This window comes from Apis cerana, linkage group LG1 (assembly GCF_029169275.1).
Source record: "Apis cerana isolate GH-2021 linkage group LG1, AcerK_1.0, whole genome shotgun sequence".
NCBI lineage: Eukaryota > Metazoa > Arthropoda > Insecta > Hymenoptera > Apidae > Apis > Apis cerana.
Window position 1 is genome coordinate 12,690,991 of NC_083852.1, and position 17,829 is coordinate 12,708,819.

The following is a 17,829-nucleotide window of genomic DNA, read 5'->3' on the forward strand; positions in this document are numbered from 1 at the left end:
TATTGTATCATAATTATAACATACAATTTTATTATTTGTAGATATGATAAAAATGTTCCAAAGTTATAATATTTTCATGATACATGAATATAATTGCATTCAAATACAGTAATTTATCCGTTTTTTAAAGTATACAAAACGAAATACTTGTTATTATTTATAAATCTGTTATTTTAAGTACAAATTTTATCTTAATAAATATTTATAGTAAATCTGAGACATGAAGAAGATTTCGATATCTTATGCTTTGTGTCATTATATTATATTAATGTGCTACATATGTTTAACAATTCATGAATAGCATGAAGAAATTCTATTTGAATCCAATAGATATATTTAGATATCGTTTTAAATAATAATATAGAATGAAATATTTGCTATAGACTATAGATATAGAAAGATTTCCATTTTAATATAAAAAATATTTACGCATATCTTTAATAAATTTCTATTTATAATTTTTGTTCAATAGTTTTCTTTTGTTTTTAAAAAAATTTTATTCAAATTTATGTATTTTGTTTTTTATATTTTTTGTTCAAGAGAATATAATACATAATTTTATAATATAATATATAATTTTATTCTTATGAATTCTTGTGAATTTTTTTAAAAAAAAATAGTTTTCACTAACAACTATTTTTATAGAATATTTTTATAGAATATTTTTATAGAATAACTTTGAAATTTAATTAAAAAAGTTCCAAAAAATTTTCATTGTTATCACATATAAAACATTATATTTGAATGTTTATTAGAAAAGATTCCGTAAGAATTCTAAATAAAATTTTTAAATTATTATATTCAACAATATATATTATTAATATATAAAATAAAAGACATATATTAGACATCATTATAATATTATTCACTAAATATTTGTTAATATAATAACTTTTTTAATATTGATGAACAATTTAATAAAATTCTATAATAAATTTTTCATATTAGAAATTTTTATTTTCATATCAATTCTATTTAAATAAAAAAAATTTTGAAAAACTTTTTTCTTAAGAACTTAAAATATTATTATGAAGATTTGCTAACAATAAGGTGACTAATATATTACGGTAATTATATTATACTATTACTATATAATTATTAATTTTTAATTTTATGTAAAAATTGAAATATATGATAGAAAAATGAGATTTTGTTTTATATCGGCGATTCGAGCCGTTGTATGCGTCGGTTGGACTGATCAGTCCTTGTTGAAAATTCGACGCACGTCGCGAGATGTCGACGGTAACCGTGGAAAGAACGGCATCGTCCTGTATGTCTGGTCCACACGGGTGAGATTTAATAATGTAGAGTAGCGGGCTAGACGCTAGGTACACACCGGGATTGGTACACACCGCTTTCGGGCGTCTTCAATATCTGAGCAGCTCAAGAACCGCATTGTCTAGGGCGACGGCCCAACCCCTGAGAGTGCTTTATGACTCTCTCTCTCTGTCTTTACTTCTCTATCCCTGGCCAACGATCACGAGACGATGACGAGTATTATGCGGCGGATAATGGTCCAACGGGTCGCCATTCACCCGGTGCACGTGCAAAGAAAGCATACTTGACAAACATCCCCCTTTCTAGATCCTGATTGAATTATGCCTCTCCGGATACAACCATGTCGACTCCGCCTTTCATCCATCCAGCCGAAACACATAGAGAGACATGGATAAAGATCGAGGAATTATGTCGACGTTAGCCACGTGAATATATAAGATTGTTGCGAAACCTCTTTTTGTTATTTACTCATTTTAATGGTCATAATTTGATGTATAATTGTTTATAAGGATATTTGTTCATTGCTTATTTTTATGCTTATATATAGCTTTGTATTAAAATTAATCATAAAGAAAAAATTTTTATATATTTCAAATAAGATATTATTCGTTATAGAAATATATTTCCAGAATTTTTGGAGAATTTATTCTAATAAATATAAAAAATGATATGTCGATTAAAATATATTTGTTCAATTATAAATAAAGTTTGTTAAACGAGGTGACCCTTATGCATTATATTATTCATTATATTTATTCATCTTTACTTTATTTCATCTAAGTAAATTTCTATTGCTTATATTTGTTTTCTCATTAAGGATATCAGTATTTTGAAAAATGGAATAGTAAAAATTTTAGTATTAGGATATTCCCTTCATAGGAAACTTCATATTTCTTTATATAAAATTATATAAATGATAAAATATTATTGAAATATGTATGTTCCAGTTCGATCATTATTCTTAAAAAATAAAATCATGAAAAATTTAGAAAAATATAAATCTATATAGCGAAAAAAACAAAAAGAGATTTCATGACAACATAGTTATTAGTTTGCAAAAGCACAATCTTCGAATCTGCTTCTTTCGATAAATTTCCCAATTGAAATATAAATAAAGATAGAAAAATTGAAAGATCTCTTCTTAAATTTTTTCATTTTTCATTCTCGCATCGTCAAACGTAATCTCTAATTCGAGTGCGTTTTCGCAAACTTTCTGGATGGACAGATAATTTCTGGACGAGGAATGAGATGAAAAGAAGAAAGAGTGAGAAAAGATGAGGAACGCGTTACGTCGCCCTCTACATCCTTGCATTTAGGAGATGGTCGAGAGCCCTATTCCAATTCCGCTGAGTTAATTGGAATTGTTTGCCGCAGAGTCTGCGAGCCGTTTGCCTTAGCACAGTCCCTGTTTCTCCGCGTCGTAGGTCCTTCGGTCTACGAACTCGTCGAACCCGTGTTGATGTGACGTGTTTATATGGCAGAGTGACATCTTTAATAGAATTAATTCCTTTTGTAGCGGCTTAAATTCTCATTTCTAAGAATGATATTATTGGGAAAAAATTTTTGAATTGAAATGTTTTATAAATTTTATGTTTTGTCATTTTGTAATTTTTCAATTAATTAATCTTGTAATTAAATACTATTATGAATTTAATTGCATTTTCTATGATCTTCTATTGATTTTAATTTGAATTGAAGTTAAGAATTGAAGTTTATGAAAATTTTTTTTGTAATATATATATATACTATATTTATTAACGTATAATATTTCACTTATTTTCTTGCAATAGATTTTCATCATTGATGATGCTCGAAAATATTAAATTTTTTTAAACATTAAAATCTTGTTTAAATATTAAAATCCAAATTAATCTAATTTAAATAGACGTATAGATAGAATTGAAAAATAAAATTTTTTTCAACAAATTGACAATTATATAATAAAAATTAACACGATATTTCTTATATGTTACAATGTTAAAAAATTTCTATGCTATTGCGAAATTAATATTTGAATGATTTAATATAACTATATAGAGATATAAACTAGAAAAGATTATCTGCAAACAGAATCTATGAGATAACATATTTGATACTTGAGTTATTACGAAGAATTTTAATTAATCTTATCTTATTTATATTTATCATTCATATACAAATTGTATATAAAGCATTCTTCGCAATGCTACAAATAATTCACATCAAAAATATATTGGCAAAACTAGTTGCAAAAACTTGTAAAGTGAGTAACAAATTATATTTGCCTAATAGCATAGTTACACTTTTTTTTATTATTTTATAAAATAAGTATTTAAACAATGTAAGTAAGTATTTAAATAGACATAAATCATCAAAATTTAATAATTATATGAGCAAATATTTTATTTACATTTTTCATTTATATTTATAACTATTTTTTACCATTCTAGACTTTCGAAAAATTAAGAAAAAATTTAACACATATTAAAATCTTTACATTAATCATTCGTCAAATTTTTAAAAGATTTATCAATAAAGATTTACAAATAAAGATTTCTTAGAGAAAATTCAGAAATTAAATTTTTTTCTATATATAATGATTCAAATTATAGGAATATAGGAATAAAAATAATAAAGGAAATAATTTTATTTCTTCAACCATTTCTCTAAAATAACTTATACGCAATATATTTTTTTACAGATGAAATTCGTTTCGGCAATTTTTGTTATCCTGGTTGCAGCCAGTCCCCTGAACGCTTATAAAATCCCAGCCACTGGTTCGGGTGCCCTCGCCAAGGAATTCCAAGACTTTATAGACTTATTACCGCTCGACCAAATAATCGAAGTGACGAAGACATACTATGCCCAAGATAAGCAATTTCGTAATATTATTCAATTGATGAAAACTGAAGAATTAAAACAATGGATGCTAGACATCGAATCAACTCCCGAATTCAAGTTACTGATAAATTACGTTCAGAAGAACGGTCTCGATATTTATTATTTGGTTAATGAATTCAACAAATCTTTGAAACTTCCACCTCTTGTCAGTGGAATCAAAGCTCTTTTCGGTTCTTTCGACAATAAAATCATTGGTGGCTTTATAGGTTATTTGATTGACGTTGCTGCTCTTGTACCGATAGAGAAATTGTCTGATCTGTTCACTGAGAAAATCAAAAATTCCGAGGTATTCAAGGCTTTCGTAGCAGAAGTAACTTCGTCTAAATATTTCAATTTTTACAACAATATTTTCGAGAATAAACATTATAAGAATTTGGAAAACGAGGCTGTAAATTTAGGGGTAACTAGAAATGATTTCCATACTTTTTCTCCTATCTTTGTTTTCGTTGCGGCAGCATTCGATTTGTGAATAATAATACTTTTGATTAATTAATTGATTGATAAATTAATTAATTCTTATATAAAAAAATTTGTTGTTTTCTTTTCTTAAAAAAAATAAAATATATTTATGTTGGATTGAAAATGTTAATTTTTTTTTATTTATCCTATTTATCTATTCTATTTTTTTTATACTTACAGAATTAATTTTTTTTTAAGATTAGAAGTTTACAATTATTTTTCTTTATCATTTATTTGGAAAATTAAGATATCATTATTGAAAAATATATTCATTAATTAATTATTGAATACTATATTACATATATGCAATATGTAAAATTGAATATGAAAATTGAATATGAAAAAATTGTAGAGTTATTAATAAACATTTTTCACTTTTTTGTTTTTTTTGAAATCTCATATATATATTTGAAAATTAATTGTTTCAGAAAAATTTTATAATAACTTAAAAAACTATATTATAGAAATTTTTTTATTATTTTAAATTCTAAAAATTATGTTGATACATGAATTAAAAATTAGAAATATTGATAAATTAGAAATTTTTAAATAAAAAAATATATTTATACAATTATTTTTCATGAAAAGAAAATGTATAAATTTATTGAAAATTCTAAGACATTCTTAGTGTTTTGTGAATAATCTCATTTAATTTACTTTTTTATATCTGAATAGAAATTTATGTAAATTATATTGTAAATACAAATAAATACAGATTGATATATATTGCATTAATTTAAAATAAATTAAATAAAATAATTTAATAATTATTTAATAAATAATTATTTAATAAATTAAAATAAAATAATTTAGAATGAAACGCAAAAATTAAATTGTTTTCAGATTAAAGCTATGATTACTTACTTAAATATTATTATCTTATTCTAAAATATAATTTAAAAAATACCAAAAGAAATTCTATAAAATTTTAGTTCTTATATAAACGATTTAAAAAAAAAATAGAAAAAATAAGCATTCTGTTTTTTAATAATCAAATTTTATAAAGATTCGGTTTTGAATTTTATAAATTTGATTCAATTTTTATATTATTTATAATATTTCAATTTTCATACTACTTTTAATATTTTTAATATCTTAATTATTATTTGAAAATTGTGAAATTGATATATATAGGTAAAATGATGAAATGATGAAATAGCTCACATTTCTTAAAATGATTAGTATATTGAAAATACAATTTAAATAAAAAAAATATATTTGTAAATATATAAATATAAAGATTTAAAATATTAAAGAATAAAAAAAAATAATTAAAATAGATTTTCAAAAAAAAAAATATAATTGAATTTTATATGAAATATCATGAATTCTAAATATTTTGTTTTTATCAAAATATCCGATTCTGTTCAAAATGTAATGATCTATGTAAAAAATATATGTTATTAGTCTAATAAAAAAAATAATAAAAAAATTATTTTCTCTTTTTGTATGATATTTTCATATTCTTCACAATATATTAAAAAATTTTGAATATCCTTAGTGAAATCAAGTCAAATATTCATTTTGTATATAATGTACCCGATATTTCACGCATTTTGTATTGTTATGTTTTTCTTCTGAAGTATTATAATTTTTTTGTCTTGAAAAATCTAAAAAATTTGTATCGGAAATAAATTTTACATTACCTATTAAAATTTGTATATTAACTATAATAACTATTTTTTGTTTATTTAATTTTTTTAAACATTTTGTTTGAAATCCTTTCAATTTTTTTAAACATTTTGTCTGAAATCGTTTCAATTTTTTGACAACAGACTTTTTTCGATATTTCTTTTTTTATCAATGTTTTCACAGAATATTAAAATAATAACAGTTTGTTTTCTATATTTTTTGATTTGTTCTTATCCTATAAGTTTTATCTTATAAAATAAAAATCGAGCTATCGATTCAAAAATCAATAATTATTCAATTTTTTTTTAATAACCATATAATAACCATATAATAATATTCCATCATAACATAAATATGATTTCTAAATATTATAACACATTAATATATTTTGAAAAAAATCATTTTCTAATAAAATGTAAGAAAATTGTAGTTTAAAAGATACGTAAATTTTCGAATGTATTTTCAAGTATATTATTTATAGTTTAATATATATGGCATAATATGTAATATCATTTTTATATTACATATAATTTATCTAATTTCTAAATTGAAAATAAACAAAAACAACAGTTAATATATTTTATTGTGTATATTATGAAATATGTATATTAGGAAATATACAATAAATAAAAATAATAAAAAATCAGTACACTTTATAGTTTTTACGATCGAGTCATCCCATGGAATTATTCTATGCATATTTTATTTCATTTTAACATCTTGATTTTCTTAATATTAAAAAATATTTCAGAATAAAATTAAATATCAAAACATACATATTTTTATATTTTTAATTATTTAATTATGAATAGATACGTAAAGATATCTATTATATATAAAAATCAATTTTGCTTTTTTAATAGAATATATTTCTTAATTGTACTAATTGATGCGATAATTCTATTTTTATAAGAAAAATATTAACTCATATATACTTAAAAATTATTAATTTGGCAAATATTTTAATTTAAATTTTATAAAAATTATTAAAATCTTTAAAAGAAAGCATGAATATTTTACTAATTTCATGTTTTTCATAATAAATTTTACAAAGTTTAAATTAAAATATTTTTTAAATTAATAATTTTTAGGCATATATGAATTAATATTTTTTAAGAAGAAGAAAAAATGTAATATTAATGTTGTAAAAATGTTTCTCTCTATTATCTCGATATATAGTGAACTTTTTCAAAAATAAATTAAATCTCAATCTAAAGTTGAATTTGAAAAATTTTTCAAATGTTACATACTGTACTATTGAAAATTAAAAAATTTAAAGCAGATTTTAAATATTAATTAAAATTTTTTTTGTTTTTGTTTTTGAACGATAATGCGTATAACAAAAATAATATGCATTCATGAAATAAATAAAAAAATCTATGAGTATTTTGCAAGAATAATACGTAAATCGGAAATGTTTTCATTTTCAGTATGAAGTTGATTATAATATAAGATATTTGAAATCAATATGATGTAATAATTAGATGAGATATTTGACAAAAATATCTGTTGATTACATACACGATGAGATAACGCATGTAATCTCAAAAATTGATTAATCTTATCGAAAAATTTTTATCATATTCATAGCTAGTATATAAAATGCAATGAAAAACCATTCATAGGTACAGTTTACATTAAAAAGTATAACAGAAATGACTAATTGCAAAATAAATTTCATGGTAAGTAGAACATTTAATTCTTAATAAATATGTTAATAAATATGTTAATTAAATATGTTTACATACTCGTTAGCCTATGTGTTAGAAATAGAATTCTTATGTATACAAATCATACATAGATTTATAATTTAATTCAAACCTAAGTTCATTATTAATCACAAATATATATATATATATATACTTGATATTTATAATATATTGATGTTTAAATTAATTTAAAATCTTTGAGATTTTAAAATCTTAAATTAAGAATCTTGTCTGAGATGTTATTCTGTTATTTTTTCTTATTTGCTTATTCTTATTAAAAATTGCTTTCTTATTAAAAATATATTTTATCTTATAAAAATTTTATCATCGCACTTGTAATTTCTTCACAGATGAAATTCGCTTCGGCAATTTTTGTTATCCTGGTTGCAGCCAGTCCCCTGAATGCTTATAAAATCCCAGCCACTGGTTCAGGTGCCCTCGCCAAGGAATTCCAAGACTTTATAGATTTGATACCGCTCGACAAAATAATCGAAGTAACGAAGACATACTATGCCCAAGATAAGCAATTCCGTAACATTATTCAATTGATGAAAACTGAAGAATTAAAACAATGGATGCTAGACATCGAATCAGCTCCCGAATTCAAGTTACTGATAAATTACGTTCAGAAGAACGGTCTCGATATTTATTATTTGGTTAATGAATTCAACAAATCTTTGAAACTTCCACCTCTTGTCAGTGGAATCAAAGCTCTTTTCGGTTCTTTCGACAATAAAATCACCGGTGGCTTTATAGGTTATTTGATTGACGTTGCCGCTCTTGTACCGATAGAAAAATTGTCTGATTTGTTCACTGAGAAAAACAAAAATTCCGAGGTATTCAAGGCTTTCGTAGCAGAAGTAACTTCGTCTAAATATTTCAATTTTTACAACAATATTTTCGAGGATAAACATTATAAGAATTTGGAAAACGAGGCTGTAAGTTTAGGCGTAACTAGAAATGATTTCCATACTTTTTCTCCTATTTTTATTTTCGTTGCGGCAGCATTCGATTTGTGAATAATAATACTTTTGATTAATTAATTAATTGATAAATTAATTAATTTATTTTTATTTTATGTAAAAAATATTTTTTTTCTAAACAAATAAAGTGTATACTGTATAGAAAACATGAATTTTTTTATTCTTTGTCCTATTTTTCTTTATTTTTTGGAATCTAAGGAAAAATTTGCTTTACCAGTTATTTGTAATAAAAATAAATATATTTTATTTCTTTTTAAAATAAATAATATATTCTCCATATTTTTACGAAAAAAGTTTATTTTTTTTACAAAATTTATTTTTTTTAGAAAATTTTGAAAATTCTGTTTTTCTAGAAAAATTTCATTATTATTTATTAATTAATTATTTAATGATTAACGAAATTTTATATTTAGCAAGATCTATCTTTCCATTACTTTTGTTAAATATGTTAATTTGTTTTATATAATTATATCTTTTTTTTTATTATGAATATATAAGTGTAAAATTCTCTCTTTTTTCCTATTTTTCCACTGCTTAAATCAAGTAATTGCTTTGATAAATTATATAAAAAATTATTTGTTATGAATCTTATAATTAAACAAAGTAAACAGCAATTATTTATTGAATAAAAATTATATAATAAGAATATAAGCAACTTGTTATGTTGCGACATATCAGTATATTCCAGATTATTCGTCCATGGAATTCTAATGTAACACGCGAGATAGATTTATAACACAAATATATGAGGCTACTTTTGAATAAAAGTTTTTAGAAAATTTTTAATAAATCAGATAATCAAAATTTTTTCTTTTCATTCAATATTAGATATATTTAGTTATAATTTAGTTATAATTTAGTTATAATTTAGTTATATTTAGTTATAAACTAAGCGTTTTGAAAATTAATTTAACAGACAATATGTGACAGTCTTTTTAATCTTATTCAAACGACGATCTGGAAATCTTGCTGGTTTCATTCTAAACATCATCCTATTTCTTTCATCAAGAACGTTCATCATGCGAATGGAACAGATATGAATATCAATGTATTGATTGATTTTCGATTGATTTTTCAAAAAAAAATAGAAATCATCAATCAGGGATGCTGCGAGATAAGTGAACTGAACGACTAACGAGACGAGATCGAGGAACAAATTCAACCATCACAACAAGATCGCCTTTCAACATCATCTTCAAGCAGATTCATTTACTTGTCATCAGTACTCAATAGGCCATTATTTCAACGAAATTCAGCATTTATTGAATATAATTAGTTGAAATTGAATCACTGGAAACATCATGACAATATATAATCTGAACGGTTTCGATATAATTAATATTTTTATAATATTTTCGATTATATTTTTCCCGCTTGTATTGATTATCTTACTAATTCTGTAATTAATTAAAATATTATTATGATAATATTTATTTGTTATAAATTCACAAGAATCAGTTGCGAGTATATACATACATTATATCTTCAATAGACATGAATTTCAAACTTTTGCCAACAATTACAAAATAAGAGCTAATAAAAGACAAAGATTGATTGAGAGATTCAAATATTAAAAAATTTATAATATTTTGGTGATCACTTGCTTCATTCAAGAAAGATTTTCAAATCATCTCCATTTTTAAAATTACATATATCTTTTATTACACATAAATATAAATGTAGATTTTATTATACTTCATAAACATATACATTATTTGTCATTCATTTCGTTTTATTGTTATAAATTTTTAACAATTCTTTCAATTATATTATTCAATTATATATCAATTATATATATGTTTTTTGAACTTATAAAATATACTATACATATGTCTGAAAAAAAAAACTCATTGCATTCAGAAATAATTCGTGCTTGTTTATTATAAATTTTCTTAAAAAATGATATAATGATTATTTTATCATTAAGATAAAATATTCATAGTTGAAAAATATAAATATTTATCATAATAGGTCTCAGAATTTCAATTAAATTTTAAATATCCTTTAAATATTTCTCTTAAAATGACATTGTTTTCTAGGAACAATTTATACTTTTTATTTTAAAGTTAATAGAAATTTAATAGGGAAAGACAAGAAAATTTTTTTTGAATAGATGGTTTAGATTTAGGTCTTTTGATCATTTTCTAAAATAAAATTTATAATAACATATCTATTAAGAATAGGATTTGTGAAGCGGTTGGGTAATTTGGCTTTTATTTTCAATAGTTCGAGTACCTCCAATAGCCTAATAATAATTTATAAACGGACATGGGTTTCCAGATCTTCAACTTAAACAAAGATGCTATAGCAATGGTCACTTCATAAGCCACACTTGCATGTCATATGATGGACCACTGCAGAAGCGAGCGTAAGAATTTTGAATCCACGCGCTGCGATGCGAATCCGCAAGAACCCATTTTTCGAAAACTCTCTTCAATGCGACGATTTCCAACTCTTTCTTAATGTACATTTTTACGAAAAGCAAAGATTGGAGGACAAACCGAGGCTCACAATAATTTTGCAGTTGAATTAGAATAGAAATAGAAGATGGGATAGATAGAATTCAGCGACGATACAGTTTACATCAAAACACAATTAGAATCATTACATTAGCCACAAAGAATTAAAGTTCCATCACCATTCGTTCACTCGGAGCTCATAATATAAATGACTATACAGTCCTACGGTAGCAAGTAGTCCTTTGAGCAGTAGCATCAGTTTAGGTACCACATTTGTGCAATATCCAAAATTATTGCTACCCAAAGCTTTTGATTTAAAAAATATTTATTTCATTTTTTATCAAATATAAATTTACATTTACTTAATATTGCTTCTAAAACAAATACAAATATCAATTTTTTCATCAAAATATCTTTCTAAAATTTTTATTTTTCTTAAGTGATTGATTATCGTAAAACTAGAAATTAAATAGAATTGAATAAAAGTTTATCGAACAGGTGTACGATTTACTAGATTGAAAGATTATCTTCATATTTTTAAAATATTTTCAAAATCAGTTATGTAATTTTTAGAAATAATATTGTTAAATGAAAAATAATATAAATACTATCAACTACTTAGAATTTATGAGATAAATTTATCATATAATAATTTAATTAATAAAAATTGATTAAAAATTGATCTTATCGAAACATATTATCGTATTCTTATCATGTATATAAAATGCAATTTGAAAAGTGATTCAATGATAGTTCGTGTCGAGAAACATAAGAAGCACAACTAATTGTAAAATAAATCACAATGTACAGTAGAAACTATAACTTATATTAAATTAAACACATATCACCCATATATCATTCTTATTGAATATCTAAATTATTTTTTCTACATTTGAATTAAAAATTTAAATTAAAAATTTATATAATTAAATTATTATACTTATAATTATAAATATAAATTTATAATTAACTTATTATATTATAAGTTATTTATAAAATTTATTTTTGAAATTTTTTATTTCAACATCTTATATGAATCTTTCTAGAATTATTTAAATACTTCTTTTACTTAAAACTTTATCAAAAAATATATTGAATATAGATATAATGATACGAAAATATTGAAACTCTTCTTATAATAAAATTGCTAACAATAAAAATTCATGTCAGATTTAAGTTTTGAAAATATTATATTATAATTCTTATAAAATAATGAATCAATCAAGATATATGTGTGTGTGTGTGTGTGTGTGTGTATGTGTGTGTGTATCGAAATCATATGTGAAATATTTTTTAATGGGATATTACTTTAAGAGGACGAAATAAATTTTTAAAGTTTCAAAAAAATTTTTTTTCTTTTTCTTTAAGTATAACTTCATAATAAGAATGTAGGAAAGATGCGAAAGAGAATCAAATTTTAAATATCTAAATTTTAGTGCTTTTTCAAAATATAAAAAAATCCTGAAACTTTAAAAATAGATTTCTGTTGAAAAAAAATTGTTTCATATGTATTATGTTCTACAAATATATAAATTTTTATTAAAATCAAGATTTTTAAATCAATTGAATTTCTCTATAAAATTCATTGTTAATTATTATAAATGATTCTTAATTACAGTTTATTATAGAAAAAGAATAAAAAAAATTATGAAATAATGATTAATTTTTTTGCTTATTCGGTTAAAAATTCCATTTATTCTTTTAATTTTGCTTTTTTAATTTTTTCACAGATGAAATTTCTTTTGGCTATTTTTATCGCTTTAGTCGCGAACAACCCCTCGTATGCTTTCAAAGTTCCAGCTGTGGGTTCCGGCGCTCTCGCTAAGGATTTGCAAGATTTCGTTGACTTGATACCATTTCCAGATCTCGTCAATCTGACTAAAACATATACTGCTCAAGATAAAGAGTTTAAGACAGCTATGAACCTGATGAAATCTATCGAATTAAAAGAATGGGTGCAATTCGTTGAATCCAATCCAGAATTCACGGTGCTGATGAATTTCATGTGGGCAAACGGTTTAAATAGTTATAATCTGGTGAATCAGCTAAACGAAAAAGTGGGCATACCACGTATACCATTTATTTTTAGAAAATTCTTTTCTAATATATCCAATCTTAAAATCACCGGTGGAATTGATGGATTTATAAAAGATACCAAATCTATCGTTCCAATAGAGTCCTTGAAGAAATTGTACAATGATAAACTTAAAACTTCGAAAGTGTGGAAAAGCGTTGTGGATGAAGTTACGTCAGATAAATATGAGGGCTATTATCATTACATATTCAATAATTTTTACTATCGAAATCTTGAGCAAAATGCTATAAATGCCGGTCTTAACAAAGATTCTTTCCGTACTTATTTACCTATATTAATTATAGCTTCTATAATTTAAATCTATGAATAAAATGATTGAGATTTTTATTTTATTAAAAAATTAAATATATTTATTTTGCATTTAAAATATGATCTTGATTGTTCGTCCCATTTTCTTTGTTAATTAAGTTTGAGTTTGAAGAAAATTGATTTAGAAATTATTCTGTTTTTATTTATAAAATTTTAAAAATAATATCTTTGAAAGCAATAATTTTGAAAATCATTTTAAAGAAAAATTTTTTACTTAAAAATTATTAAAAAAATTTCCATAACTTTTATATTCAGATTCGAAATCAAAAAATTATTAAAATTATTAAAATTTATTAATTTTTATATTTTCTCGATAGTTGTTAATATTTGATTTATATAATATGATATAATAATTTCAAAAACATAATTTAGAAATTTTTAAAAACTTCTCGATAATATGAATTTGCATTTGTATAATAATCTGAGAAAAACAATTATGGAAAATTTTGTAACAATTCGTACAAGTACTTTAATTAAAATATCATTTATATAATATATAATAATCTTAACATTTTCTATCTAATATTTTTGCTACATATAAGCATTGATTATTTAATTGAAGTGAAATATCGATTCATTTACAATGTATATCTATGGCGAAATAAAGTAATAAATCGACTGTTTATAATGATGTAATAATGATATTCTTATATGAAATGATTCCTTTAGAAAATTATCTGCATTATATATAATATGAAAATATATTTACTATTTTATCTTTTTCAATTGTACTTTTTAAAATGTTTATTAAAATATCTGACTTAACTATTAATATTCCATTTTTTAAAAAAATGATTTTTTTAATAAATAATTGAATTAGAATTCAAATTTATCAACTTTATTTTTAGAAAATTTTTCAATTTTTATCAATTTTATTTTCAATTTAAAATTGGGATTAATTTTTTTCTTTTTAAATTTTAAATAAAATGTCAGGCAAGAGAAAAACTAAAAAACATACGTTTCTTTCATAAACATATATATCTATAAATGATATAATTAAAATTCAAACTTATCAATTTCATTTTCTAAAAATTTTTCAATCTTTATATGAAAATTAAGATTCATATTATTATTTTTTTTATAAATTATTAAAGAAATTAAATTTTTATAAATATAGACAAAAGATAGAAATAAAAAATATATTCCTCTCTTTTATAAAAATAAAATAAACGACAAATCAAAGATCAAATGATCAACTTCATTCTACAAAAATTTTTTCTGATTAATTCCTCAATATTAATATTTACAAACAAGAATTTGTTTCTCTTTTATACGATTTATTTTTCAAACGATTAATCCCAATGAGATTGATCACTTTGACTTTTTCGTGACTTAAATAACATATTAGTTTATCATTATTTTATTCAATAATCGAATTCGTAACAATTCTTAAGTGATCAAAGTTTGTGTAAGATAGACGTACAGTTCGTTGAACAGCTCGATCGCGAACGTGATTTCTAAACCTCCTTCCTTCGCCCAAAAGTAATGATGATGCAGCACATCGTTGGATTCGAGCGCGGTGCAAAATTCCCGGAAATCTTTTGACCGCAATGCAAGTAGAAATCTGCGAAAACTCGCCGAATATTTCACTTTCTGTCGCAATAGTTCGTGCAGCTCGTCCATAGGTATAGTCTCCAAGATTTTATTAATCATTACAGTCAGGCCTCCGTTCGCTAGACTTGGTTCGTATTTAATGAACCTAGGTGACATCTTCCAAAAATATCGTATCTTATCTTGCCAAGAATCTACGTCCAATCCGTTTTGACGCAAGAAAGAAATCAATTTATGGGCTTCAGGCATATTTTGGAATTCGCGTAAGATAAATCTTTTCTGATCATTTACAAAGCTCACTGTATCGCCGATCTGAGCGTCATATTTCATATATCTTTCAATGATTCGTTGTACTTCGGCCATGGGGATGAAAGCCAAAATATCCTTAAGATCTTCATCTAGAGAACTGTTATCCTCCAATGGTGGCACATTAGCTAGATCGGGATAGTTGGATTGTAGTCTCATCCGATAAGCGAGAAATCCGAAAAAAACGATCGAAGCAGCTGCCACCACACTGACCAGCATGATTTGTGGATTCATCTCTTTTGGAAGATTAATCCTTCACTTTTCAATTAGAAATCATTGTATGATTTGAAAAAAATTTGTTTCTTCGGATACAGTTTGTTTGAGGCACGATATTAGTATATAGCGATAAGGTTCGTTGATCAAAGTCTGGATATAATGCAGAGAAAAACGAATAATAAGTTTGAATTTTCGAACAAATTGCTTGGCTATATTAAAATTTTAAACACTCAAGCAGAACTTACGGATGGGAAAGTGTGTGATTAAGGTAACGAAAGAGGGATCTTGTTTAGAATGACTGAGTAGATTCGGGCCATCATATAATGATAAATGTTCCTTTTATTAAATTTTATGCATTCTTTGATAAACACAAGAATGAAATAGGTTATGACGTTTGGATATTATCTCTTTGACAAGGGATTTAGTGGAATAGAAGATTTCTGAATATAGTTATGAGGAATTTTAATTTGCTTTATGACAAAAATTTAACTGGAACTGACATAGTGGATTAATAAGCACGTGTCATAGTTATGTGCGGTAAGACTACGAAGTCAACTGAATTTCGTAATAATTTTTTTCAAAACTGTATTCATGTTTATAAAGTGAAATGAGAAACATAATAGGCAATTTAGAATAAAGAGAAAAAGAGAGAGAAACAATATTTATTAATTAAATTCTAAATTAACGAATATCTACAATTAAAATTTATATTTTTTATTTTTTATTATATTAAAAATCTATATAATTTTTTTATTATTTGAAGTGAAAATATTATGAAAATAACATTTAAAGAATATTCTCATTCTATAGAATGTGGAACAATAAAATTAGTTTAAGTAGAATCACACGGAAGTTGTTTTTATATTTTTATATGTAAATAACGTCAAACTTTTGCAAAAATGTACGATATGCATACAATTATTTCTTTAAAAAAATTAAAAAAATATATTGATCACGTAATATTGACAGATTAAGTACTAATAATAAGATAATATGAAGAATTAAATAATTCTAATCGATTATATAGTACATAGTACAACTGTATTGAAGTAATCACGTTTTACAATATTGTATTTAGCTATCATCTCATATCGTGCACGTATTATGACGTAAATTTGTAATATGATAAAATATCTATATATTTTTTATTCAATTGAATTTAATTGATAAATTAAATAGTTAAAGATGTCAATATTATTTTTCGAAATTTTAGGACTATAGAAAAGAAAATTATAAAAATGATGAACAAAATAATATGAATTTTTTGATTAAAAAATTCGAGATTTATTCTTATGTCTATATAATAAAATATTTATATATTATTTTGAAAATTAATTATTTTAATTATAAATATAATAATATAATATCAAAGCAATATTAATAAACTATATAGAGAATTTCATAATTTATTTCGATTTTTTTTTCATTGACAAATTGAAATATGATATATAAAACTTTTTGTTATATTATATATAAAATTGTTATTTTCTTAAATTTTTAATTTCAGATAATTTTTTTGAAGTATCAAATATTTAATCAAAATATTGTAATCTTAACAATCTTATTTATTTTTTTTATATCTAACTAGTTTTCTCATTTTAAATTAATAGAAATTGTTGATACAATTTATAATATTAAAAAAATTGATCAAAAATTATTTATTATTTTAATTATAATTATTATTAATATTAATTAAAAAGTTATCTGAATAAAATGAAAGGTATTTATTGTTTTTTATCTATTGTTTTTTATCAATTTACATTTCAAACAAATATAATAAATATCTTAAAATTTTTAAATAGAAGTCGCATGACTTCAATGAAATATCTATTTTATATACCAATTAACATAAAAAATATATTATAAAAAATTATTAAATATTGAAAAATTCACGTAAACAATATATAATATAATTTGAATATTTTTATTATCGATTAAAAAAATACATAACC

The 17,829-nt window shown here is 22.8% G+C and overlaps 4 protein-coding genes across 5 annotated transcripts; 3 read left to right on the top strand and 1 right to left on the bottom strand.

The window, feature by feature from the left end:
• The first annotated feature begins 3,363 nt into the window (after positions 1-3,363).
• LOC107999817 (uncharacterized) lies at positions 3,364-4,741 on the top strand. 2 transcript variants are annotated; one of them, XM_028667653.2, is made up of 2 exons: positions 3,364-3,520; positions 3,959-4,741. In XM_028667653.2, the coding sequence occupies exons 1-2, from the start codon at positions 3,461-3,463 to the stop codon at positions 4,625-4,627; spliced, it is 729 nt and encodes a 242-aa protein (XP_028523454.2). In that variant the 5' UTR covers positions 3,364-3,460; the 3' UTR covers positions 4,628-4,741. The 2 variants fall into 2 exon arrangements, with proteins under 2 accessions (XP_028523454.2, XP_061929848.1); XM_062073864.1 differs by having other exon boundaries at positions 3,472-3,598.
• Positions 4,742-7,803: 3,062 nt separating this feature from the next.
• Positions 7,804-9,087, top strand: LOC133666002 (uncharacterized). Its single transcript, XM_062073875.1, has 2 exons — positions 7,804-7,931; positions 8,309-9,087. The coding sequence occupies exons 1-2, from the start codon at positions 7,905-7,907 to the stop codon at positions 8,975-8,977; spliced, it is 696 nt and encodes a 231-aa protein (XP_061929859.1). The 5' UTR covers positions 7,804-7,904; the 3' UTR covers positions 8,978-9,087.
• Positions 9,088-12,090: 3,003 nt separating this feature from the next.
• On the top strand, positions 12,091-13,862 carry LOC107999811 (uncharacterized). The gene is made up of 2 exons (XM_017059835.3): positions 12,091-12,204; positions 13,131-13,862. Exon 2 carries the CDS (start codon positions 13,131-13,133, stop codon positions 13,791-13,793), a length of 663 nt encoding a protein of 220 aa, XP_016915324.1. The 5' UTR covers positions 12,091-12,204; the 3' UTR covers positions 13,794-13,862.
• A 1,331-nt stretch (positions 13,863-15,193) lies between these two features.
• On the bottom strand, positions 15,194-16,075 carry LOC107999812 (uncharacterized). The gene has a single exon (XM_017059836.3). The coding sequence runs from the start codon at positions 15,893-15,895 to the stop codon at positions 15,194-15,196; it is 702 nt and encodes a 233-aa protein (XP_016915325.1). The 5' UTR covers positions 15,896-16,075.
• Positions 16,076-17,829: the final 1,754 nt, after the last annotated feature.